This window comes from Raphanus sativus, chromosome 5, assembly GCF_000801105.2.
Source record: "Raphanus sativus cultivar WK10039 chromosome 5, ASM80110v3, whole genome shotgun sequence".
Lineage (NCBI taxonomy): Eukaryota > Viridiplantae > Streptophyta > Magnoliopsida > Brassicales > Brassicaceae > Raphanus > Raphanus sativus.
The window spans coordinates 37,075,089-37,089,346 of NC_079515.1; the positions used below are offsets into that span (position 1 = coordinate 37,075,089).

Below are 14,258 nucleotides of genomic sequence, written 5' to 3' on the forward strand. Positions count from 1 at the left end.
TAACAAATAACATTGAAATTTTTTAATCAACCGTATGCTGGTGAAAAGTAGTTGTGATTGTCTGATTTTTTAAGCAGTTCATTATCGTAGCATGTTTCAAACCAAAACAACGCTTCAACCTCTGATTATTTGTATTCTCATCAAACTGTATTATTAATCAAACCCGTAATGGCATTAGTACATTAATGCAATGCAAAAAGAGTGTACTGAGATTACTTTTGGAATAATTTATTTGGCATATCTCATACGCGCATGTGCACGGAGCACGGTGGCTTTATGCTAAGTTTTTTTTTTTTTTTTTTTGCTAAAGCTTTATGCTACGTTTCGACCGATGATTTAACATAATATTGCTATTATTTTTCTCTCTTGGGGACAAATTAATTATTGTTATGCGTACTTTAGGCAAATATTAATATATACGAATTTAATGTTTATCTTGTCGGTTATGCTGAAACGAGTATTTACGTGGTGTATCACATCAATTCGCTTCTATAAAAATATTTTTATACATTTTTTTCAACGAGGAGAAATCCATTTTTCTTATCTCTAAAACGTATCTTTTTCTTTACGCGTCTCATTTTATCCATGTACGATGATATAATAGTATAAATGTACGTATCTCACTACGTACGTATGATGTGTAAAAGTTACGCATACATGTGACCTCTTGTTCAAACTCACTTTTTCTTCGCCGTATCAGTTTTGTAGTACATGTTAATATTTAAAATATATAAGGATACCTAAAGGTTTTAGTTTTAAAATGAACATTAAGATTTTTATTTTTGTAAACTAAAATTGTTAAAAAAATATATTGTTTGGTTAATTATGACAATATATATTCGCGTAAACCAGTAAATCATGATTGTCTAAGTTATGTCAATTTTATCTACCTTGGCGACCTTTCACTTTGGTTAACTTATGCCAATTAACAAAAAAAAATGCATCTATTAGGAATATTTGTTATCACCGTTGTAACTAATGTACACGTTTTTGGTTAATATCTGTTTATCGTTGGTCGATTGTATAATGGGTTAATATAAAATATACTAAATGACGTACCATTTGACTAAACTTGTTGCTGAATAAAGATGCATTCGGTTTAAAAGTTTAGATATGTTGAGTTTGTTAGAGGGACATATAAGCAGACAAGTCGCTATCAATTTAATTGTCAAGAGAAAGTGTATATATGCATGTATTATGTGGTACTCACCTCTTAAATATTAAACACATCACTTATTTTTGTTTGTTGTTGTTTGGTTTTGGTATATTTACAAAATAAAATCAATCTCCAAATATTTTTAATCCTGTTAATTCTGTCAACCCACCAAAAACACTACTAATATAATACAGTAGTATTCTGTGGGTCGCCACGAAAGGAAGAAAGAAATTTCTGTAATCGCAGTCGATTTAAAAAACCATCGTATGCTACTTTAAAATTGTAAACATTGATAAAACTCAAAAAAAAAAAATCCAACAAGTAGTATTCACCTAATAAAATTTCACGTATGCAACTACCTGATCATTTTAATATAGTGAAGTTAGAAATTCTACTTCAATCCAAAATAAATAATAGAAATTCTACTAATCCAATACTCCAGGAAATGGTCAAACTCAGATGGTAAAAAATGGGCTTAGTCATACAAGTATATATACTACTACTATTTATTATTGGGTTGCTGATTTTCAATGGAAGTTTTAAAAACTAAAAGCAAACATTATAAAGGTCATTATGAATGCCATTTACGAAAAAAAAAAAAACATTACAAAGGTCACGACTTAACATTATTATTATTTTATAAAATAAAAATTATCTGTAAAAAATGATTCAAGTAAAACTAATCAATCGCAAGTAGATCTGTATGGTCATCATATACATATTCCTAAACAAAATAGAAGTTACTTACATTAGTCTCTAAAATATTTTTTCAGTAAGTCATTATTTTCTGTAAATATAATCGTTAGTTAATAGTAATAATATTTGATAACCTTTAAATACTTTTTTTAGTTTTTGGATAATTAACTGAGTAAATAAAGTAAAATCTTAGTTGAACCTTTGACCTAGTATGAATATTCTGACAAACACGTGGTTAGAAATATCGCCGCTTCTCTCTCTCTCTCTATCTAAATCTCTCTCTATCCTGTCTTGTCGCTCTGGAGCTGGACGGTATTATTATATAAACTCCAGCGCTGAAGAGTTTTGTAACTTGCGATTTGTGAACTTCATCTTCTCCTTCTCACTCCAAGAAAAAAAAACAAGAACAAAGAGACCTCACGAATCATCCTCTCAAGAAACATACGAGATTCAAAAGAAGATTCAAGAAGAGTTAACAGAAAGTTTCAAGATTCCTTGAGCGAGCTTTTTCAAGTGCCAACCGTATATTCGAGGTACTTATTCATCTCCACCACGACCAAGTGTTCTTTTTTTTCAACTTCTCAGTGGGTTTATGCTCTATCTTCTAGATCCAAGAATTTCTGTTTTTTTTTTCTTTTTCAAACTCTGTTTCCTTGGCTGAATCTATTGATAAGTTGTGTGTATTTGTGTGTGTGTGAAACTTCACTTGGAGCTCTGTTTATAATATATTCACATCCCTGTTTATGTATTTATATATATAATGTATGAGTCAGATGTAACAGATTCTTGATGTTTCACTTTCAGGTCAGAGCCTCTCTGTTCTCATTGGGATCTGCTGAATGGGTGTATCATTCTCCTGTCCCTTCGCCGAGCAAGACGAAGTGGAGGCTGCTCTAGACTCCGTCACGGTTAAGTCCATAAGCTTAGGTGACGACGACGAGTGCAAAACTCCAAAGAGATCTGTCAACTTCAACGACAAAACTCTAGAGCCCACTATCTTGAAATCTATGGGATCTGGTGGTAAGATGGTTGTTGAGAAATCCGTTAGCTTCAAAGGGATGCAGCTAGAGAGGATGATCTCGCTTAACAGGTCGGTTTTGAAAGAAGATTTCACCAAAGAGAATGGCTTCGAGCTAGAAGACAATGCCATCTCAGTTCTTGATCCGAGTAACCCTAAACATGAAGCTGCCATCAAGTTACAGAAAGTTTACAAGAGCTTCCGTACTAGGCGAAAGCTCGCTGATTGTGCAGTGCTCGTGGAGCAAAGCTGGTTAGTGTTTTTGATCTCAAGAACTCAAGAAGAAACTTCTTGTGTGTTTATTGTGATCTAATGTTTGTGTGTTCTGTTTCCATCAACAGGTGGAAGCTATTGGACTTTGCTGAGCTGAAGAGAAGTTCTATATCATTCTTTGAGATTGAGAAAAACGAAACAGCAGTATCCAGGTGGACTAGAGCTAGGACCAGAGCAGCTAAGGTTGGTAAAGGTTTGTCAAAGAATGAAAAGGCACAAAAGCTTGCTTTACAACACTGGCTTGAAGCTGTAAGTTGTAGAGAGAGACTAATCAATAGTTACATTTTTCTATTTTTCTACCACTTTTTTTGGATTGTAACTTAATCTAATCTTGGTTTTATGCAACAGATTGACCCGAGACATCGGTATGGACACAACTTGCACTTTTACTACAACAAGTGGCTTCATTCTCAGAGTAGAGAACCTTTCTTCTACTGGTAACTAACTAGCTCTTTTTTTTTTCATTTCTTTCAAAAGGTTTAAGCTATCAAGAAGACTTAACTTAGATGTGTTTGATTGAAATGTATCAGGCTTGATATTGGCGAGGGGAAAGAAGTAAATATTATGGAGAAGTGTACTAGATTGAAACTTCAGCAACAGTGCATCAAGTACCTTGGTCCGGTTAGTATCTATTTCTGTTACCTGTTCAACAAGTAACCTTACCAACAAAACTAGAAACTTATTTCTTGTTGTTCTTATCATGTTTTGTGTAGATGGAAAGGAAAGCTTATGAGGTTATTGTGAAAGAGGGCAAGTTCTTCTACAAGAACAGTGGAGAAATGCTTCAAACTTCATCAATGGAAGATAGTGATTCCAAATGGATCTTTGTGCTCAGCACATCTAAAGTGTTGTACATTGGGAAGAAGAAGAAGGGTGTGTTTCAACATTCAAGCTTCTTAGCTGGAGGAGCTACTGTTGCTGCAGGAAGATTAATTGTTGAGAATGGTGTTCTCAAAGCTGTTTGGCCACATAGTGGTCATTATCAACCTACTGAAGAGAACTTCTTGGACTTTCTTTCTTTCCTTGGAGAGAACAATGTTGATATCACTGATGTAAAGGTAAGAAAACAGATTTGACTGATCCTAAGTTTTGTGAGGATTATTATTTTTCTAATAAGTGTTTTATTTTGTGTGTATCAGATGAGTCCTACAGATGAAGATGAGTTCTCCATCTTCAAACAGAGAAGCACTCATATGAGAAACCATTCTTTGGAAGAGGATTTGGAGGCTGAGAAGACTGTGATGGCTGATCCAAGAGAGGAAGAAACAACAACGGTGATGGCTAATATCGAAACACCAATAGTGATTGAGTCTGAATCAATGCCTTCAGAGCAGAGCTCACCAATAGGAGGAGGAGGAGAAGAAGAAGAAGCCAAGGAGAGTGAAGTAGTCAAGATTCCAGAAGAATCAATCCTAAAAAGGATAAATTCGAAGAAGGAAACTAGATCTTTCCAACTTGGGAAACAACTATCATGCAAATGGACAACAGGTGCAGGACCAAGGATCGGTTGTGTGAGAGATTACCCATCAGAGCTTCAGTTTCAAGCTCTGGAACAAGTCAACTTGTCTCCGAGAAGTGCTTTTGGTTCAAGACTCTACTTCTCCTCCTCCTCTCGAACGCAAAGGCATCAGATGTCACCGTTATGGCGAGGAATGTCATTACCTGCGGACATCACACAGTTATAACTTATAACTGATGAAAGTTATTGAAATCTTATCTATTCTTTTTGTGTGAATAGAGAAGATGATGACTTAGAAATTCTTTTGTATCATTTTTTTCTCCCCAGAGCAGCATTTCATTTGTTTATTTGGTTTCTTGTGAAACAAGAAATCGCAGGTTAAAAAGTGTTTTAGATTCTTTTTCTAGGCTTTAAGACACGTTTTTAAAAACTGTTCTTCACTTTTACCTTTCTAGCTTGATTTTCAGGAAAACTCAGTGACCTATGGACGGACTTGTGTTGTGGTATCAAGTTTGGGTTTTAAAAAGGCCCATTAAAATGTTAGATTGCTCGGTACAACAAGAACCATGCCTAGAGTCCCATGCTTCTCTAGTCTCCACCTACCAAATGAAATCAAGTTTACTACTTATCAAAAGTAAACTGTTTTTTTTTAAATGTCTATGTCACAATATGACGCAGGCCCGGCCCTGACCTAAAGCTCATAAAGCATGTGCTTTAAGTGCCAACGTTTATCAATATATTAGGGGCGCCAAATTGCAAAGATTCTATTTAGACTAGTGCTTCAATTGTATGTCACTTGTTCTTTAGGTGGCAGTTTCGAATCCAGATTTTTGTTTGTTTTTTTCCCTAATAATTTTCTTTTCATAATGATTACAAATACTACGTGCTTGATTTCTAAAATAATCTTGATTTCCTTTTAAAATCTAATAAAACATAACTATAAAATATTAGATTATGCTCTCTCTTTGAAATTCAACAAAAAGTTTCAAGTTAAAACTAATGTTAAACTAATTTAATTAAATTCTAGTTGTTTTCATTTATAGATATAAAATCTATATAAGAAACGTGAGTGTCGAGAAATATTGTCAAAAACTATAAGGATGGTTGAAATGTCAGAACTTTTATACGGAATGACAAATAACATAAATATAAAATATATTAAAATTAACATGTTTTATAAAATGAAGTGCATAAATATCAATGACTTTCCCATTTTTCTTACAAAATAATTGAATAATTGTGATCTTCTTACTTTTAAACGAAAAGAATATTGGTAGCTATATACTGTATTTTAATAATGAAAATAAATTTAAATACATTTTGTATTATTCTGATTAAATGATTAAAAATGCCAAAATAAAATATTATAGAGGGGCATAATTTTCTTAATGTGATTTAGGCGCCAATAAACACAGGACCGGCACTGATATGACGTTTTGGTTCTTACTTTTTTTTCTTACGGCTGCAATGTCAACAGATATAGTTTGTTATTTTATTAGGGGTTGACTTTGTTATAGCACCTCTAAAAACTTGAAAAAGAACATCAAAACTTAAACTATTTATCGTCGTGGATAGACCAAGTTAGATTGTTTGTGACAAAAAAAAGACCAAGTTATATTATTTTTTTCCCAGATAGAACAAGTTAGATATAAATCTTACATATGACGTCCATATATATCTGACATTTGATTTTATAATTATCATGATTAACAAGTTACTAACTAAAACTATTAAACGTATGTATGACTTTTTGTATTACTATAATATTTGATTCATTACTAAAAGTAGTAACTCACAACCAAACGAAACCAACAAAATCAATCCATGACATTTGAAAATTTCTCATTTGAGTCATGAATAACACTACTTGTATAAGTATAACTAATTTTACCACAAAAATCTACATTTTTGTAAAAATTCGAACAGATATATAATCATTTGTATTCTATACTTAAAATATTTGTATAAAAATGACGAGTTAATCTCTTTTCTTTGTCAAAATTAATGTTCTATACTTAAAATTTTGTTTAAGTAATTCGCTAAGAGCCTATGTTTAACAGAAACATGGCACTTTCCAAAGCTTTGCCATATCCAAATATACTGACTAAAATTTTGAAATATTACTAATTTAATACAAACTAGATCTTGACCCGCCCAACCGGGCGGGTATTTATTTTATGTTTTAAGTTTTTTTATTTATAAATGATATATTTATAATATTTAAACATAAATTTAGATTGAAAATTAACATTTGTAGTTATAATAAAAATTAAGTTTAAAAAACTATTTTGATATAAATTTTAAATTCCGAATTCAAATAATATAGAGATGGGTCATAATTTTTTCCAATTCTAAAATCTTAGCATTATTAATAAAAAAATAAAATAATTTATAAATAAATAAAATATGTAAACATATTTGAAATTAAAATAAATTTGTTTAAAAAAATCTTACGCCATTGTTGTTTATTTCTATAGTTTGACCCGTGGCTGTATAAATATTTGATTTCACTTCAATTTTTTTCTTTGTTCTAATGATAATATCTATATATATATATATAAATTAATATGTATTACATAATTGTTAGTATAACATTTTAAAACAAAAAAAAAATATTTATTACTTTAAATAATTATATTATATGATTTTAGTCGTCTATTATATCACAGTGTATCATATAAAAAATCTAATATTTATAACTAATTGGACTTATATTATAAAAGTGTTATACTAACAATTTATAAATAAAATATTTTATATTTTATTTATATGATATATAAATTGATTTTGATGTGTGATTTTTATTTTATTATTTTTATTAATAAGTATTGAAAAATATTTAATGTTAACAAAAAGTTATAAAGAAATTTATTTTGGTTAAGATTCATTCTATTAAAGAAATCTATTATTTAAATTAGGAAAATACATTAAATACTTAAATCTATCATTTAAATAAGGAAAATACAAAATTCTCTACTATCTTTGTTACCAAACAAAATTTAATTTTTTTAAACTCTTATCCCTATTACCAAACAAAAGCTTAAAGTACTTCTACTTTAATAAGATAGATGTAATTTTCGCTCTTTTTTTTAAATAAAGGAAATAAAGCGGGAAGCCTAAAACGGCAGAAGAAGCATGGTGAGAGCCATATAGGTCGTTAGCTCATTTGTCGTTCCCTTCTCTGTTAAATACTTTCTCCTCTCTGTAACTAATCTCCACAACACAATTAAAATCCTAAACAAGAAACAAATAAAGCTTTCAAACTCCAAACAAAATGGCTCCAACACTCTCTACATTCCAATTCGCAGACCCAGCTGAAGTAACCGAGTTCGTAGTCAACAAAGGAAACGGCGTGAAGGGTTTATCCGAAACAGGAATCAAAGCACTTCCTGATCAATACATCCAACCATTCGAAGAACGTCTCATCAACATGTTCGTCAACGAAACAGACGAGGCCATTCCTATCATCGACATGTCGAACCCCGACGAGGACAAAGTAGCTGAAGCTATCTGTGACGCTGCTGAGAGATGGGGTTTCTTTCAAGTGATCAACCATGGAGTTCCTCTTGAAGTTCTTGATAACGTTAAGGCTGCAACTCACAGGTTATTTAATCTCCCTGTTGAGGAGAAGAGTAAGTTCACAAAAGAGAATTCTCTGTCGAGGAATGTTAGGTTTGGGACGAGTTTTAGTCCTCGTGCAGAGAAAGCTCTTGAGTGGAAAGACTATCTCAGTCTTTTCTTTGTCTCTGAAGATGAAGCTGAACAGTATTGGCCTGATGTTTGCAAGTGAGTTCAAAAGTAAAATCTTTCTGTGTTTTAGTTACTTATTCATTTAGGTTTGGGAGTTTTCAAATTTAGATTGGATTTTTCAGATTTTGGGTTCAACTTCTTAAACTTCCTTAGAATTTTACATTTGTTTGGATCATGTTTGTCAATAATATTTTGGATTCAGGTATATTAATTACACTTGGGTTCGAGTATATTAATATTATATAAATATAAAAATGAAATTGAGTGTTTAAGGTTTTGAAGATTTTTAGATATTATATCCAAATAAATAAAAAATGGAGCATTTCATATTTGATATACTTATTTAAGTTTTAGCTATTTGGATTTTCGAATTTTCTCGGGTTATCCAATCGGTTTTAGGTATATCTTATACCATCCTACAAAACACGTTCTGTTATTTTTATAACCGGGTTGAATACAAATTTTTTTATCAGATTCGGTTAGAGTTTCATTTTTTTTTGTCCATACATAGATTCATATAAATAAACTTGATTTTGATTTTAGGAACGAAGCTCTAGACTATATGAACAAGTCCAAGACAATGGTGAGAAAGCTTCTAAAGTACTTGGGGAAGAATCTCAATGTCAAAGAGCTAGACGAGACCAAAGAGCTACTCTTCATGGGTTCCATTCGAATCAACCTCAACTACTATCCCATCTGTCCTAACCCTGACCTAACCGTTGGCGTTGGTCGTCATTCAGACGTCTCTTCCCTCACCATTCTCTTACAAGACCATATCGGTGGCCTCCACGTCCGTTCTCTAATGTCAGGAAACTGGGTTCACGTACCCCCAGTTCCCGGATCCTTTGTGATCAACATAGGAGACGCCATGCAGATCTTGAGCAATGGTCGTTACAAGAGCGTGGAGCATCGTGTCTTAGCTAACGGTAGCAATAACAGAATCTCTGTTCCTATCTTCGTGAATCCAAAACCGGAGTCTGTGATTGGTCCTCTTCCTGAGGTGGTGGCTAATGGAGAGGAACCGGTTTATAGAGACGTTGTGTACTCTGATTACGTCAGATACTTCTTCAAGAAGGCACACGACGGAAAGAAAACTGTCGATTTCGCCAAGATATGATGGCAATTAGACCTAAAAGGAGTTTGATGTCTTGTTTTGTTTCCTGTTTGTGTTTGTGTAAGCGAATAAAGATGAAAGAAGACAAACATATGATGTCTTCTTGAAACTTTTTTGAAACTCTGTTCGGTATTGTGTTGTAAAACGTGTTACAGCAAGCAATAAGTAACCTTTAGATTTAGTGGTTACATAACGCATATAAGATTGACTTCAATGTTCAGACCACAACACACTTACTATTCATAGACATGTCTACCGAGGATACATAAAGTTCGGATCTTTTTTTTGTCTCATTCGATCAGGCCGACTCAAACATTTCTATCTATTTTTAACTCTTTTAAAAAGTATGAATACGACCTAGTTCAAGTGGTAAAGTAGTTCCCCGTGCCCATACTTAAGATATTGTAGGATTAGTTTTTGGTATTAGAAAACTTGTAAAATTTCCACAGTTATCATAAAAAACCATGGCGAAAACAAAAATAAACATTTAAAAAAAATTATAAACAAATCTGATCTTTAACAATAAAAAATATGATAAGTTATCATCTTAATTTCACATCATTCAATTATACTTTGATAATCAATCATACAAAAAAGATAGAAGAAAAAAACTTGGAAAATTTTATAAATCAATTACAAAGATAAAAACATAATATGAAGACAAACCAAATCTAACCGTCAAAAACATGACAAGATATCATATTTGATTAGTTTCACATCATACAATTATGCTTTCATAATAAATCCCACAAAACCTTAGTAAAAACATATTAAATCAAAGCTTTTGGGAAGAAAGAAAAATTGGAAAACATTTGTAGATCAATTAGGTAAACGAAACATAATGCAAAAATAAGCGACTTAAAAACAATTAAAAACATGACAAAATACCATGTTTAATTATTTTCCCGCTATGCGATTATGCTCTTGTAATCAATCCTAGGAAAAAGCGATTTAACTCAAAAGCTTTTAAAGGAAAAAAAATTGAAGATCAATTAAAAAGGTAATCAAACAAAACATAATATGAAAATAAACCAAACATGATATCTTTAACAATTAAAACAATCACATGATACAGTCAAACCTCTATAAATTAATAATGTTGAGATTACACCAAAACTATATATTTTTATTAATTTATAGAGATTATTAATTTATCGAGATACTAATTGAACCAAAAACTTAATTTGGGACTATAAAATTATATTAATTTATAGAAATATTAATCTATCGATTATTAATTTAAAGAGGTTATACTGTACCATGTTTGATTAATTTCACGTTATGCAATTATGCTTTTGCAATCAATCATACAAGAACTTAGGAAAAAACGTTTGAAATCAAAAGCTTTTAGAAGAAAAATTGAAACAATTCGAAGATCAGTTTGAAAGCAAAATGAACATAATGTGAAAACAAAACAAGCATGATATCTCTAACAATAAAAAAATATGACAGAATACCATATTTAATTAGTTTTACATATGAAATTATGCTTCCTTAGTAAATCATACAAAAAATTAGGATTTTTTTAATTAAAACCTTTTAGAATGAAAAAATAAGAAAAAATTGTTGATCAATTAGAAAGCAAAATGAACATAATGTGAAGTCTAATATCTATAACTATCGAAAATATGCTAGGATATCATGTTCAATTAGTTTTACATTATGAAATTATGCTTTCTTAATCAATCATAAATAAAACTTAGGAGAATGTTTTGAATTAAAAGATCATAGAAGGAATTTTCTTTCTGGAAAATTTGGAGATCAACTAGAAATCAAAATGAACATAATGTTAAGAAAAAATAAACATGATATCTCTAACAATCAAAAATAGTACATGATATCATTTTGATTAGTTTCACATTATGCAATCATACTTTCTTAATCAATCATCCAGAAACTTAGGAAAAATGTTTTAAATCAAAAGCTTTTAGAAGGATTTTTTTTTTTTGAAAATCTTGGAAATCAATTAGAAATCAAAATAAACATAATGTGAGAATAAACTGAAACAAGCATGATATCTCTAACGATAAAAATATGATAGAATATCATATTCGATTAGTTTCACATTATGCAATTATGTTTCCTTAATAAATCATACAATACATAGCAAAAACGTTTTAAATCAAAATCTTTAAGAATGAAAAGAAATTGGAAATTTTTGGCGATCAATTAGAAAGCAAAATGAATGTAATGTGAAGACAAAACAAAAAGGATTATATCTAACAATAAAAATATGACATGATATCATGTTCGTTTAGTTTCACATTATGCAATTATGGTTCCTTAATCAATCATAAAAAACTTAGAAAAATGTTTTAAATCAAAAGTTTTTAGAAGAAAAACAAATATTGGAAAAATTCGGAGATCAATTAAAAAGGTAAAATAAACATAATGTGAAGACAAAACAAACATGACATCTCTAACGATAAAAATATGAAAATATCATGTTTGATTAATTTCACATTATGCAATTATGCTTCTTTAATCAATCATACAAAAACTTAGGAAAATATTTTAAATTAAAAACTTTTTAGAATGAAAAAAAAATGGAAAATTTTGGGATCAATTAGAAATCAAAATGAACATAATGTGAAGCCAAAACAAACACGATATCTCTAACAATAAGAAATATGGCATGCTATCATGTTCGATTAGTTTCACATTATGAAATTATGCATCCTAAAACAATCATACAAAAACTTAGAAAAATGTTTTAAATCAAAAAATTTATAAGGAAAATAAATTGTGGAAAATTTCTGAGAATGCTAAATGAACATAATGTTAAAACAAAACAAAATACAGAATATTTCTAACAATCAAAAATATGATAAGATATCATGTTCGATTATTTTCACAGCATGATTTTTAAGAGAATAAAGAAGAAAGAAGAGTCTTATAATGATGTCTTCTTGAAACTATGTTCTGTATTGTGTTGTATAACTATCATTTACCAATACAGTTTCTCTTTTATCGGAGACTTACGTGTTACAGACGCAAGAACTTAAAACCCTAGTTAGTAGCTTTGTCCACTCAGAGTCTTGTTTGACAAGAATATGTTCTGTTTAGTTCTTTCTTAATCATCATGAGTCATGATCTTCTTCATGTTTTGGACGTTGTTCTTCATTAACATGATCAAGAAAATCAACATCTTGGTTGAATTCAAAGATCTTCTTGTCCCTGAAGTAATTGATCAGGAAGTACCAACCAACTGATCCTACGGTCATTAAACCGCAAATGAGGTACACAATCTTAGTAGCAAACACAATGATCAACATCAGAAATGCTGAAGGTACCAAGCACATAATCACCAGCCCTGGTATATTCAGCGGGACACGGTAAGGTCTCTTTAGCTCAGGTAGTTTCTTTCTCAACCAAAGGAAAGACGCAAACTCTAGGTACATCCCTAATGTGTACAAGAAGTTAGCTGAGGAGATGATGTCAGTGAAGTTCATGTAGGACAATCCAAGAGACATGAGAGCAGAGAGTAGAATCCCAACCCAAGGAGTGTTGAACCATTTAGATCTTAACCCAAAGAACTTAGGTAAGAACCCTAGTTCCGCCATACCCTCCAGCTGATAAGCACTACTACTTAACTGAGCTTCAAAGAGTCCTATACTTGATAAGACAGCGCCAATCTCAATCCAGACCTTCAGCCATGTTCCTGCAATCATCTCAGCTGCTTCTGCGTGAAACCCTGTTTCCCATCTGCTCTGGTCCACCGAGACAGCACCAGTGACAGCGAGAAGAGGGATCAAGTAAGCTAAACAAGTGAAGATCACAGCGACAAGAAGCGCCAAGGGGAACGTCTTCTGAGGGTTATCCACTTCTCCTGCAAGAGTGCTGACATTGTCCCAAAAATTCAAGTTCCAGAAGAGTGTGTTGAAGTAGAGATTCCAATCCTTCTGCTTGTCTCCCAAACTACCCCAACGATGAGGTTGGATCTTAGGGATTGCTATAGCCGACATGACAAGGAAAGGTGATAGAGACACCAAGCCGAGAACAACAGCTGCGTAACCGACAATGGCTAGACCAGTGTAGTTAAGGAAAGATAAGACCACCGTTGTTGCGAATATGCAGACCTTTCGTGGCCATCCTGATTCAAGAACAGGGAATAGCTTCTCCAAGTAAGTGACACAGAGTACAGGAAAGGAAGCAACGTTGATCACACCACTCAAGTACTTCAAGGAGCCCATCATCGAGCCTACGAATGCGCCAAAAGCTCGATGCGCCCATATTACAAACCCTCCGTTGCCTGAGACAATATTCAACCAAACTCAGAAAGTAGTTTCCTTGTACAAGAAGTAACCAATGCGCCAAATGTTCATTGCAAATGTTTTCTTTTTGAAAATAATATTATTTGATTTTACTATGTTTAAAATTTTAATATTTTTTTTACCTGGAAATGCGGTGGAGAGTTCTGCGGTAATCAGGGCTTCAGGGACACTCCATATGAAAGGGAAAATGAGGAAACCAAGAATCGCTAGAAGCGGTCCAGCCGCTTGAACCGCCGGTTCTTCTCCAAACGGCCCACCTGCGACTTCGAAGTAAATAAGGAAAATCAAAGGGACCAAAGTCAGTTTCTTTGCGGTTGATCCGCTTGAATCGGTGCTTGTTACTGGGAGCTCGTGGCTATCTCTTGATGTTTCTGTTGTTGCCATCAATGTTTTTCTTATTCTCTAATTGGATTCAAAATTTAAGATCAAGGAATCTTATAAGTAGTTGCAGAATACAAAACTATTCGAGGAACGTGTTCGTGTTGTTTTTTCAAAAAAAAAAAAAAAAAAACGTGTTC

The 14,258-nt window shown here is 32.0% G+C and overlaps 3 protein-coding genes across 3 annotated transcripts; 2 read left to right on the top strand and 1 right to left on the bottom strand.

Annotated features, from left to right (window-relative positions):
• The first annotated feature begins 2,108 nt into the window (after positions 1-2,108).
• LOC108861503 (IQ domain-containing protein IQM2) lies at positions 2,109-5,109 on the top strand. The gene is made up of 7 exons (XM_018635377.2): positions 2,109-2,385; positions 2,657-3,122; positions 3,212-3,392; positions 3,492-3,580; positions 3,674-3,764; positions 3,857-4,201; positions 4,283-5,109. Exons 2-7 carry the CDS (start codon positions 2,692-2,694, stop codon positions 4,826-4,828), a joined length of 1,683 nt encoding a protein of 560 aa, XP_018490879.1. The 5' UTR covers positions 2,109-2,385; positions 2,657-2,691; the 3' UTR covers positions 4,829-5,109.
• Positions 5,110-7,868: 2,759 nt separating this feature from the next.
• On the top strand, positions 7,869-9,469 carry LOC108860815 (feruloyl CoA ortho-hydroxylase 1). Its single transcript, XM_018634665.2, has 2 exons — positions 7,869-8,388; positions 8,896-9,469. Exons 1-2 carry the CDS (start codon positions 7,877-7,879, stop codon positions 9,467-9,469), a joined length of 1,086 nt encoding a protein of 361 aa, XP_018490167.1. The 5' UTR covers positions 7,869-7,876.
• A 2,939-nt stretch (positions 9,470-12,408) lies between these two features.
• LOC130512853 (probable polyamine transporter At3g13620) lies at positions 12,409-14,124 on the bottom strand. Its single transcript, XM_057011272.1, has 2 exons — positions 13,863-14,124; positions 12,409-13,718 (listed from the first exon to the last, which is right to left on the bottom strand). The coding sequence occupies exons 1-2, from the start codon at positions 14,122-14,124 to the stop codon at positions 12,547-12,549; spliced, it is 1,434 nt and encodes a 477-aa protein (XP_056867252.1). The 3' UTR covers positions 12,409-12,546.
• Positions 14,125-14,258: the final 134 nt, after the last annotated feature.